The 13,610-nt window shown below is 36.1% G+C and overlaps 1 protein-coding gene across 2 annotated transcripts in view; it reads right to left on the bottom strand.

The window, feature by feature from the left end:
• The window catches only part of LOC131052321 (NAD-capped RNA hydrolase DXO1), a 222,787-nt gene that overhangs the window by 65,761 nt on the left and 143,416 nt on the right, over positions 1–13,610 (bottom strand). For both annotated transcript variants that reach the window (XM_057986955.2, XM_057986954.2), the window contains exon 11: positions 648–732. In XM_057986955.2, the coding sequence (XP_057842938.2) occupies positions 648–732 (85 nt within the window). The remainder of the gene's footprint in view (positions 1–647; positions 733–13,610) is intronic.

The raw sequence follows: 13,610 nt of genomic DNA, 5'->3' as shown, positions 1-13,610 counted from the left end.
TTGATGCTCTCAATGAAAAGAATGATGAAGATAAATGATTGTATTTTGTATTGATTTGATATTTGACATTGAATTATCAATTATCTTTATCACTATCACTTGTATTTTCAATTTTGAATATGCTTTTGCAAATATGCACACATATATGTATCTATATATATGTGTGTATACTGTATACACACATACAAATATATATGCATGCATGCATATGTGTGTATACATACATATATGTAAGTGTACATGTATGTGTGTGTGTGTGTGTGTATCTACCTATATATATATATATATATATATATATATTACAGCCATACCTAGCCATACCAAAGCCATAGGAGAAATATGTCATACTAGCAAACCCAAACCGCAACCTTGTTCCCAAACTGACAACTAGGATATATCTTGAAGATATTTTTTTAGCAAGATAAAAGATTAATGCTAATTAAAAATTTTAACATCTCAATGATTCAGGCAATTGCATATCTAAAATTGAAATAAGAACAACACTGAATAGCAACCAAACAACTTCCATTAAATCAGGTGACAAGCACTAGATGAGGTTTGACTTAATAAATAAATCTTCAGGATATTTGATACAATCCAAAAATCACACAATTGCATGTTTCATATCAGAGTAATGACAGCCCTACCTGCCAATAATTTTTTCCCTTCACACTGTGTCTTATCTCTTCTGTTCCTAAAGCTTGAGTGCGCAGAAGCCTACCTTCATCATCCCTGCTTCACAAAATAAATTAGTTTCTAAAACCACACATACTTTTAAACAATAGTCCAATATCAAATAACTACAAATTGCATGTTCACACACAAATGCTCATAAATATCTGTTAAAGTACAAACTGAAAAGATGTGCTTCATATTTGACTTATGATATTTAACAAGCAAAGTTGACCTTATTTTGTCTCATGGAAAAAAGAGTCAATAAAATGACAATATAAATTTGAAGCCAGATAAGTTTTAGTTCAACAAAAGCTGCCTAAATCGCTCATAGTTATAGATTTTGTTTTAAAGACTTTGAAATTATTACTGTCCCTGCATAGGCTAGACATTACTGACACATGTATCATCTCCTAAGTTACAACAGTTCCCTTACAACCTAAGTTACCGGTTTGGGTACAGATTTGCGGATTCGGCAACAAAAAAAAAAAAAAAAACAACTTGGGTACGGGTACATCCGTACATATATATATATATATATGTTCAAACATCAAAATTATAAAATATAATTATATAATTTATAAACTATCACTACCATTATTGATTATTACAATGATACAATCCATACAAAAATGAAATATACAATGTGACTTTTCATACGTAAATGATAAATCCATAATTGCCAATGCCAATAAATATTCATATATCGCAAATGTAATCAGTAATAACTAAAGTCTAATATCATGTCAAAAAAATATTTAAAAAATGTTTTTTATTGTTTTTTGTGTTTTTATGACCCGTGGGCCCCGTTTTTGGGAACCCGCGGGCCTAGGATCTCCTGGGTCCGCCCGGGTTCTACCTGGGCAGGGCCCGGGTGTAACCCAGGGAGAACCAGAACCAGGCAAGAACCAGGACCCGGACCCAGCCTAAAATGCCCAGAACCGGCATCTTAGCTTACAACCTATATAGATAAGTTCCGACTTGAAGTATTATGACTTGCATTAAAACTCAATGCATATAAGCCTATTTCGTATCTGTTCATATGAATCTGTCAAGGACTCGAGATGCATTCAAAACAGCTCCTCACAAAATTTTAAGTTTGTATATTATTCTTTGGTATAGTGAGTCAAATAGTTTACGCACAGCAAGATGAAAAATACAAACATAGAGCATATATTTCCATTTCACTCATGTAACCCTTAGAAAACAATACTTTTAAGCCATAGCTAGTTGTGATTTTCTAGTGTTGTAATCTGCATACTGACATCATTACCAAATTTATTAACAATAAGGTTATGCTACAAGTAACCACATACAAACCCCTGCCTAACAGCCGCCAAGTAATTTACAATTGTATCCCACATCCGTACTCTTTTACCTATCATTTCCGTAATAGCACAATGGTTACATAGCAATGCCAAAATGTAAGGTATGTTTCACTCACTCAGATTTAAAATGGGAAGTTTTGTTAAAATAATATTTTTTTTCTAAGTTAACAGTTCAGGTTCGGGTATGCCAATATGGGGAAAATATTGAGATGGGTATGCTTTGGGTTTGTCTATACAAGAAACATTTAAAAATTATATTATATTATATGTATAGGGCCTAAAACTAAGAATTAAGTTCAGATTACACATAAAAAACATATAGTAGGCAAAAATAGTTAAAACTGAAAAAATAGTTACCTCGATATTAAAAGCTGTAACCTCCTTTCTGTGGAACCCACCAAGACTATTAAATCCCCTACTGGTTTTTGCCCAAAAAATTCACTTTTTCTCATCAGGGTAATTATGTCAAACAGCTTGCATGCTCTGATTTATGCGGGGTTTCATTTTGAAAATGGTGTTGATAGTGTTTATTGCAGATTACTTGTTCAGAAATGAGCTCAAACATATTTTGATTTAACAATAAAGATTTGTAATTGAAATTATCAATATAGAGACATCAATTTCTGACCTTTCATTTCATATTCCAATCTGAGAAAGTTATTGCAGTGAACAGGAATACATAGCAATCATCGTACATTATATATAAATCAGAAAGTGACATAACAGCATTCAGAAGTTACTCCCACGTCCAAGGATGATGCACATGCCACACACAGTCCACAACTTCCATTCAACCCTCAGGTCCTAGTGGTATTAACATGTCCAGCAAAGAGCAGCGCCAAAACTGTGATATTGTTCCAAAAATCCTTGCATCCAGCAAAGTAATGGCTCAACAATAAACTGAAAATGCTCCAAAGTGTATTAATCAACTGTAATATTGTACAGAACTGCAGCCACATCCATGAATATAGCATAGTAAATCATACGCCAAAGTACCTCAGGCTCGCACCATACAATGGAAGCTCATGTCAAATGAAAAGGAAACCTCATGCCAGGATAGTCAATGCTCATGCCAACATAATGAAGGCTGATGCCAAGAAAGAGAATGGGCGTGCCAACAACAGAAGAAGAGAAATGACTCACAATAATGAGATGACTATGATACCCAAGTTCTTATGCCAAAAATCTAAAATAATATTTGCTTCAAACTCCAAATGTGTCGCCTAGCAATGAGAACCAAACATGGCATCCCTAACCTCATTCCATAAGTGTTTACAAAATATCCAAAACCCTACAAATTTTTCTCTAAAAGAGACTTCACAAATTTGACAAACTTCATTGTAAATGCATTGTGAAATACTTGAATAATATCTCCAGCACTGGCTAGGGTATCTCAAATGAGACTCAGTGCTCTCTTATAACATTCTGGAGAAGCTTCTAGAACGAACTTCAATTTTCCCACACTTTTAATATTTAACTTTAGCTGAGGGAAACAAAGTGACTTTATTAAATTCTTTCATTAATAACCACTAAAGTCACTTTACACAACTTATTAAATTAATTAAATAATATTACCCTTCAAATTAGCTTTGATGGATAATATTAAATAATTAAATTAATGAATTCACTTTTTTCTGACTATAGCCTTTGGAAATTAAATAGGCTAATAAGTCCCACTAGATCACTTTGTGGAAAGGGAGATTTCATTTTCAAACATAACTCATTTGAGGTCAATTCTCCTCCTCTATCTGATCTAAGACATTTGATCTTCAAACCTAATTCATTCTCCACTAAGGCTTTGAATGCCTTAAACTTGTCAAGAGCTTCAGATTTTTCTTTCAAAAATGTGACCCGTCATTCTAGAGAGGTCATCAATTAATAACATAAAACACCTTTCTACTTACATCCTTCTTGCTTTGGTTGGACAACAAATATATGTATGCAGAAGCTCCAACAGTTTTGATATAGAGTGTTCCTTTGATATAAATAATAAAACTAACTCTAATCTGCTTCCCAAGTTGACATTTCTTACAAGTGATGTTTGCAAGCTTCGAAATCCTTGGCATGTATCTCACAGCTTCCTTACAGTTGATCTTGACAAGATTGTCAAAGTTTATGTGCCCCATTCTCCTGTGCCATTACCAGCACTCATTTTCTTGCCCCATAAAACGTTTTTGGCTTTTAAATGCATTGAGGATGTAGAGATTATTGATCTTTCTATATGCGTCTGCCATCAATTTCCCATCCTTCTTGATTTCACATCCTCCAAGATGAAACGTGAGAGTGTGCCATTGGTCATACAATTGACTCACACTTAGGAGATTCTACTTCAACTCCTTAACATATAGGACATTCTCAGTTTTTGTTTTTCCATTATCCAAACTAAGAGTCCCTTTTCCCTTTATATTTTCCTTAGTGTTGTCTCCCAATATCACTATCCCTTCATTCACTTGTTTGAGAGTAAGAAATTTACTCTTGTCACCTATCAAGTGTCTTGAACAGCTGCTATCAACATAACTTTATCTCCTTTGTTTCGTGCATGTAGAGCTATTTCAACAAACATGGATTCTTCCTTCTTTTCTTGCTCCTGCTTTTTTTCCTTCCAAATCTTAGTTGATTCATTAATTGTTTTGTCAAGAACATCCTCCTTGTTTTGTCTCAAAGGATGAACAAAAATAGTTCTGTGAAAACGTGTTATGTGCCCAAAGTTGTTGCATTTGTAGCGTATAATGTCATAATTCCTTAGGGGAGCAAATGAATTATAGTTTCTTTTGGTGAAATTAACATTATCCCTTGTTTGAATTCTACAATCTACTGATTTGTGACCAAAATAATTGCATGAAAAACAATAGCCATGAAAGGAATGATGGAGCCTAATTATACATGGTTGTCTTTGATGAAAGAGCTTCTTGAAGTTGTCCTTGTTTTCCTTTGGAGGTGGATTGTTCTTTTGTGGAACTTTAGTCTCCTCCTTTTTCTCCTCTTTCTTGTTGCCTTCCCTTTTGTTGGAACTGTTGATAATCTCAATGTAGCATTTTCGCTTTTCTTCACTTGCCATTTGTGGCATATCCATAGTATTGAAACTTGTGGCCTTGTTTGTCGTCTTTTGGTCTTCATCAAAACCAAAACCAGTTTTAATAAACGTTAAAATTTGTGAATTGATGATATAATCCAATATTTCAGTCCTTTTGTCAAACTTCAAGCTTTAATTTACTTGATCAATAGAATTTTCCAATTCCTTTTTTTAAAGAAACGATTTCAAGCTCCAGTTTTTACAATTGGATTCCTTTGCCTTAAGCTAATCTCTTATAACATCCTCAATCCATTTTGCCTCTTCTAATTGTACTTTCAGATCTACAATCATCTTATCTGATTTTTCAAAATTCTGTTTTAAGTTTTTCATGAGGTTTACCATCCTCTTCAATTCATACCTTTAGTTTTGAAATTATTTTCTTAAGCTTCTCTTTTTCTCTATAAGAATAACGTTCTTCCTCAAGATTTACTTCATCTTCATTGCAAACCTCTTTTTCTTCTTCCCTTCATCTTTATCATCCTTGACTTCCATCGCCATGAAGAGGATTTCTTCTCCATCATTGTTTGGACCTTCTATGCTTCTTACCTCCAATGAGCTACTATCTTTTCTTGCATAAAGATTCTTTTTGAATTTCCAAGATTCCTCCTCCTCCTTTTCATATTGACCTCACTTGTGACTCTTTTCTTGATGATGCTTTCTTCCTTTCTTTATATAGTGAGATCCTCTTCATCCTTGCTGCTTTGATTCTTATCCTGCGGACACTTTAAAAATGTCATATTCTAGCACAATCAAAGAATTTAATGGTAACTTACCTTCATATTTCCTAGATCTTTTCTTTAGCTTTCTCATGAAGTGAGCTTCTTCTTCATCTATATCTTTGCACAAACCATCACTTGCTTCACATACTTTATTCTTTCCCTTCGGCCTCCGTTTTTTATGGTTGTCTTCAATCCTCATTTCATAAGCGGTAAGAATTCCATATAACTTGTTCTTTGTCAATTTGTATAGATCTTTCATTTCTTCAATTGTCGAAAGAAAAACTTTGGAATCAAATCTTAAAGGCAAGGACCTTAGTACCTTAAGCACAATTATAGCTTCATCTTCCTCACTAAGACCTCTTATTGAATTTACATTCTCACCAACACAAAGCAAATAGGAGGCTATATTCTCTTTTCCGTTCATCTTGAAGCTTTCGAATTGTCTTTGATGGTTTGAAGCTTTGCCTTTTTTACTTTATCATCTCCATAGATATTCTTTGACTTATCCAACATGTCCTTAGCATAATTGCAATGCATAACCTTCATGAACTCAAATTCGGATAAACCACACGAAATCGCATGCTTGGATTTCACATTGTTCTCACTTTCTTTCTTCCCGACCTAATCAATTCAAGGAGTTGACAGGGTTATCTAGCCGTTTACAACCGATTGCCAAATATCATATCCTACGACATTCAAATAGGTTTCCATCCTTATACTCTAAAAGTCATAATTTATCCCATCAATGAATGGTGCCTCATTTGATGAGAATCTATATCCTTCTTGCCTGGCCATAAGTACTCTTATAGATCTACCTTCAAGCAATTAGGCTATATCTAAAGGAACCCACTCTAATACCAATTGAAGAGCACTTGTTTATACTTGGAGGGGTGGGGGCGAGGGTGGGCAACAAGGTGGGGGGGAGGGGGAACGAATCAGTATAACAATCTTTTACTTTTCAAAACTTAATGAATCACAATTGCAGTGCTTCAAAAATTAATCATCCACAACAATAACATAAATGTAAGATGCAATTAAGAACACAAGAAGAACACACAATTTATGTGGAAACCGTTGCAAGAGAAAACCATGGCAAACTATTGCTTTTGTATTAGAAACTCCTTACAATCTTAAAGGAGACACCAATCCCCTTTAGATGATTTGTAGGCACCAACTCATAGGAGACACCAATCCCTACAACTATGCATGAACTCAACAAGAGACACCAATCTCCTTGTATACGAGACACCAACCTTCAAAAAAATGATATGATAAGTGCTTCTTCTTCTTCTTAAATCAGACCTAACCCACCTTCACAAATTTGCTCAAAACGCTTTTTCAAATCTACTTAGTCTTCGATAATATCTACTCAAAGGTCTGCAATAATCTTCAATAATATCTGCTCATAAGTCTGCAACAATCTTCAATAATATCTGCTCATATGTCTACAATAATCTTTAATAATATCTTCTCACGTATGCTCCTTAGATCTGCTCTAAGGTCTGCTCAAAATCTACTTTAAATGGGAATAATATTAAATGAATTTCTTGTCTTTAAAATTCCAAAGGTCTTCTATTTATACCTTTCAGAAATGCACCCTTTCATCAAAAGTTACACCTCTGCAACAAGGTTGGCCAAGGCAGCAAGCATAGCATAATTTTTTATTGTTTTTATTGCCTTGCCCATGTGCACGCTAGCTCCAACTGGGTCGTCCCTCAAATAAATTAAATAAAAATCAATTTAATTCCCCTTAATAACAGGTGGCTCCTATGAGGGGATCATCCCAAAATAAAATATTATATTTCCATTTTTTAACTCTCCTTCAAGCATAGATGCCAATAATTAAAATGCCTCTCTCATTGTTCAATAATATCTTGACCATGGTGCCATAAATTTGGGACAGCTCAATCCTCAGACATCTTCGGACTTACCGTTTGACATCAATGGCAATAATCCAACAATATTGTCAAAAAAATGTAGGGGTTGTAACATATACCCTTTATTTATTTTTGTGTGTTTTCTGAATGTTGCGTATGAAGTTTGAAAGGTAACCCACAATATACACATGGCTAATGCAATAAACAATATATACAATAATGATATAAAGAGAATGTCATTCAAATTCACAATATTCAAATACCCATAACTTGAATGTCTCTCAGATTTGTCACAATTTTGAGGACAGCAATATAGGATGGTCAAATGGCTTCAGAAAAACAATACAAGCATACCCATAGGATCTGAATAGTTGCAAGTCTGATTTGTACTCAGCAACAGCAAACTGGAGCTTCCAAACTTGGATGCTACACGTCCAAATAGCTTCCTATTCCCACGAACTGGGTGTCATATTGATGGTAAACCCTAGGCATCCCAAAATGCAGCAAAAACCCTCCAATACTAGACATCTGGATATCTACAAAACCCCACACCTCACTCTAGCTTGTACGGTCAGCCAAGGCAAGGGGCAGCTAGCAGATAGGATAAGTATGAACTGATTATGACCTCCAAATCTGCCTCCCTAATCTCCACAAATCTGTTCTCTGATTTCCTCTATCGAAACAGCAGATCCAAACTGAAACCTTGATCAATGAAGCCCAAATGTAGTTTTGGATGAAACCATCCATCAAATCTACCAGGAAGGATTATCACCATCAAAGTAGATACACTCTGTGAAGGTTTTCGTCCTCACAAAGCCTTTGGTTGAACAAATTCAAACCAGCAGAGTCCTGTTACCAAATCTCCAAACATGAAAGCTGAAAAATGCACTCAAGAGGGCTATTTATTCACCTCCCAATCCAAGGTCCCCGTTAAGGATTATAAAATATTTTATTTAATTTAAAATCCCCCTTATGTCTCCCATTTAAGCGCCCACTCCTAGGAAGTCACTTTAAATAATATTTCAAAACAACACATTATAACCCCTACGTACCAATAAAAATTCACTTTATTAAATTAGATAATGTTAAGTTAAATGCAATGTTCCACATAAACGCTTCCCCCCCTCCCCTCAAGCCCGCGTTTCCAAGACAGGGACGTTTCCCAGACGAGGAAATGGGGAATTGGCATCTCCCGCCACCGCCACCGATACTTCATCAGAGACGCGGAAACGTCTCAGCGTCTTCAAGTTTCCTTGGGAGACGTCTTGACGTCTCCAAGTCTCCTTGGGAGACCCCCAGGCATCTCCAAGTCTCCTTGGGAAACTCCCAGGCATCTCCAAGTCTCCTTGGGAGACTCCCAAGCATCTCCAAGTCTCCTTGAGAAACTCCTAGGCATTTCCAAGTCTCCTTAGGAAACTCCCAAGCATCTCCAAGTCTCCTTGAGAAACTCCTAGACGTCTCCAAGTCTCCTTGGGAGACTCCCAGGTGTCTCTTGAGGGGCAAGGAAACTTGCAGGAATCTCCAATCCAACGTCTCCAAGACTCCTTGGGAGACTCCCAGGCGTCTCATGAGGTAAAAGGAGACTTGCAGGAGTCTCCTGTTCAAACACGTCAAACTCAAAAAGCAATTGAAATTTTTACTTTTAAAATTTTGAGCGATTTGAGCATTTTGCCATTTTGTCTTTTGTAATGCTATTGCTATTTGCTACTCATTGTAATGATGTATCATGTAATCATCATTATAAACTTTGTGATACCAGATATTCATATAATATTTTAATAATAGAAATCTCCAATTTGACAATTTCATTTGTCAAATTTCTTTAGCAATTAGCATTCAACAAATCTTTGTATTTAGATTTAATATTTCAAATTTTGCTATTTTGTAATTTTAATAATTTCCTATAGTTCATTTGTAATGTAATTCTTATACTGTTATACATCTTTTCACATTTAGTTTTTCAAGTACTATAAGTATATTGTTGACGTGGCTAAAGTTGGATTACAAACTCTCTCCAGTCAACGGAGAATAGAATGTTCTTGCTGAGTATCCTATCCTCTCTTGCGTAAGGAATCCCTAATGTTGTTTTAGTTGATCAAAGGGGGCAACCTCAAGGTTCCAAATGTCAGGTCATGATTGCGGGATAATTCAGCAATTTGATGTGTTTTGCTAGAAACAAAAGGGGGCCTTACGTTTACAACAAGTTGGTCTGCACTTGACGATGCTGCAATTCTCAAGCTGTGAAATAAAATCAAAAGGGACGGGGTTAGGAATCCTAAGTGCAATGATAGAAATGACTAGTGTTGTGGGTAGAAAGATTTCCATAACCAATTCTTGTTTCGCTAGAGACACCCTCACAACTCAACAAGAACAGTGCAATCTCCAAGGGGATGAAGGATTTTCAGACCGGAGATACTCATCTAGGCACCCAACTCTGGCACAACCTAAAACAAATACATACGATTGAACTAAGCACAGGTAGAATTCAACTTCAGACTAACCATGCACGGTGACCTACAATTAGCAAGTCCACAATGGTATGAACTTGAAATGCATCAAATACCCTCACACTTCACTATTAAAATCATTGAACTCTAACTAACCAACTGAAGGGAAACCATGCAAACAGAAGAAAACAAAGACAACAAACACCATATTTCAATGTTCATATATTTGCTTCAGCTGCCATTACAACAATTTATTCAACAGCTCTACTCTATTTCTAATCTGAAAACTGCATCTAACTTCTAACTCCTATAAATCTAACTAACTTAACCTCTAAGAGTCTAAAAATCTAACCTGTTCTAACCCTTTAGAATGAGAGGCATCTTGCCTTTTATAGATTTTACAAATTGAATCAAAGGCCAAGATTGACTGCATCCAAGGGCCCTGATCTGCCTTCTAGAACTTGGCAGCTTTAACCCATGCCTAGTTCTTCTTCAGTTATCCTCACAACCATATTCTCAACTACCTACAACTGTTTGGCATCAATTCAGGTCAATCCGGTAGTTGGAAATAACTGACCTGTGTCCCCCTTTACTTTAAATTCATTAGACGAGGCCCACATGTAGTCATGTACATTAAACAATTTCAGTTTTTACAAACTGTCTTTCTGGAATTAATTCCAGCTGTGTATTTCTGAGAATGCATGTTTGTAGCATTCTATGTGCTCTTTTGTCTTTAATCTTGCTGGTTCAGGTGGTGGCGCACTTCCCCATGCTTTGTTTTATGCTCTGTGATGAGCTCTGCATTAGCAGTGCTCTGGGATCGTCTTTTTGATCTTGCGCTTTGCATTTTCGCTTCTTGATGTCGATCGCGATCCTATCTTCTCGACGTCGTCGACCTACAAACAATCAATTTCGATATAAATCAATCACGTCGAAAAGATATAAATGATTTCACAAATATTAAATTTTTTCAAGGCCCCGAGGAAAAAAAAAATATTCACCTTTTAAATTAATCTTGAATACCCTCTCTTCTCTCTTGGCCGATTCAATGAAAGGGCAAAACTCGGCCTCTTAGGAAGAAATGCAAGCATTTCATAAACGTTTTAATGCCAAACTCAAGGCCTTTAGGCAAAATGACAATGCATCGAGCCCTTCCCCTCTTCTTCATTCCATCCTTTCACTTGGAATAAACTCGGCATTTTTAGATCTCAGCGATTTTACTTTCTTGCAAAGTTAAGAAAATGGCTGATTTCCCTTAGACGCCTTTGCTTAAAAGGACATTCAATCTTTTGGAGAATGGTGAGACTTTCCTTGTTCACCCCCTTGGTTAAGTGAATTCAGTGTTTTGAGTGAAACTGCGAGAAATTTTTTTTTTTTTTTTCAAATGCCTAAGTTACATATCAAATTCGCGTCTCTAAGGGACAATGCAAGATTTTAATTTCATGACTCTATTCTCTTTTGGCCAAAAGAAGAAAAAAATACTTCAGCAATTTTAGGATTATTTGCAAACTTTCAAACTCCCCCGCACTCTTCTTATTGCTCAATAATGAGGAAATTCGGTAAATTTCTCATAAAACCAAAGAAAGTGCCGAACTAGGTTTATACGCCCATTTCTTTTGAATGAAACTCGGCCATTTTATTAAAAATGCTTGACATTCATTGTTTCATTTTAGACGCCCTCTACTTGTCACAAAACTCGGCCATTTGACTAAAAAAACGCAACTCTATGCAAGACGCCCTTTTTGCTTTATGAAATTCGAGATGATTGGACAAAACGCGCGAGCTAGGGTTCGATTCAAACCTAGCAAACTCGGTTTTTGAGAAATTCGACCATTTTATCCAGAATGCACAACCTTTCGTTTATGCCAAACTAGACCTTAGAGGCAAAGAAACGAGTTTATACCTCACGTTTTGCCCTCTGAGGGTGCATCGATATTAGACTTGGGGTTTCACGAGATTATGCAGAGGCTATTGGCACAAAATACTTCATTTTGTTGAGCTTTCGAACACCTAAAACCTACCTCGAGATACTTTCGGCTATTTGCACCAAAATGTGTGAACTTTTGCCCTAGACAAAATGTGCAATTTTCATTGTTTCACTTTAGAAAAAAAAGAGAACTTTATCCATTCATAAAAAAGTGAGCGGTTTTTATTTGACTCTTTTGTTGCTTGCAAATTCAGGTTTTTTTAGTAAAAATGCGTTGTTTTGGATTCAAGGCGATGTATCTCCTAGTTTGCAAATTTCGGGATTTCTAGATAGAATGCTAACATTTCACTTCTTTCAAGCCAAACTGCTAGATATGCATTTTGCCAAGCTTTGGTGCCAAGCTTTGGTGCCAAGGAGATTTTTCGATTTCCAATTGGGACTTAACTGGCATGATCTTAACCACAGTTTCTTCTCTCTTCTTACCACGTAGATTGCAAAAAAAAGGGCAACAGCAAGGGTCCCATGTCCGGGACAGGGGTGTGTGTGCATAACGGACAACATATATGTATAACTATATCAGCACCACCACCCCGCCACCCCGTTGTCGCCGTCCCCCTGTCGTCCCCAAACTTAGGCCCTTTGGCCCCCCGTCCCCAAAACCCGTCCCTTCGTCCCCAACGATCATGGAACACTGGTTAAATATTTAATTCAACTTTAATACATTAACATTATTTAAAAGAATACCTCTGGACATTATTAATCACCAAATTAACACCAACAAATGCAATCATTGACTAACCCAAAATAGTACCACTACCAACTGACCAAGATGGTGTCCAAACCATCACTTACTAAAAATAGTAAAAACAGAAAAATTGTTTGAAACCCATCCACAAAGTGTCATAATGTGAAACTTAACAAACTGAGCTCAAACCAACAGCTGTTAATGCAAGATTAGCAAGACAAAATGTTCATCAAAACTCCAAGAGTTCCCTAATCCTAACTCATTAGCCTATGGGAACCCACTAATAGGCTAGCAATCAACAAGCTATCAATGCTTAGGAAGGGGACATTACAGGAGTGGCCATTTAATTGTTAGAATCAAGATTTGGTTAGAAATATTGAGGATTGTGTGTTAGAGATAAGTTGAAAATATAATGATGAATTTATATAAGATGGTTTTTGGCATGGTCTCTATGGTCTCGAATGTCTTAACTAGTCTTGGTGGCGGGGGCTCTACTCCTCAACCACACCCTATACTGCTACAAGGAACATGCCAAGATCACTTCCCCAAATCCCTACAAGGAGCACTACCCCTAGACCCTCATCTATCACTATTCCCATGTCCCCAAATCAAGGCCCTTGATACCATTGTTTCAAGACTCCACAAAGATATGTCTTTAATTGATTTTAAAATCATATGACATGTAATATTAGAATTATGACAAACTGGTGATCAAAATAGACTTATGTATTCTCTAAGTGAATTCGTTTTGTTTTTGTGTATAATTATGTCTTTTTACATGTTTTTGCCAAGACCCAAGTCCAAGTTGAAATTGTGAGTTGC

The sequence above is a fragment of the Cryptomeria japonica genome, chromosome 2, assembly GCF_030272615.1.
Source record: "Cryptomeria japonica chromosome 2, Sugi_1.0, whole genome shotgun sequence".
NCBI lineage: Eukaryota > Viridiplantae > Streptophyta > Pinopsida > Cupressales > Cupressaceae > Cryptomeria > Cryptomeria japonica.
The sequence above is the reverse complement of the archived record's forward strand: the minus strand, read 5'-3'. Positions and strand labels throughout refer to the sequence as shown.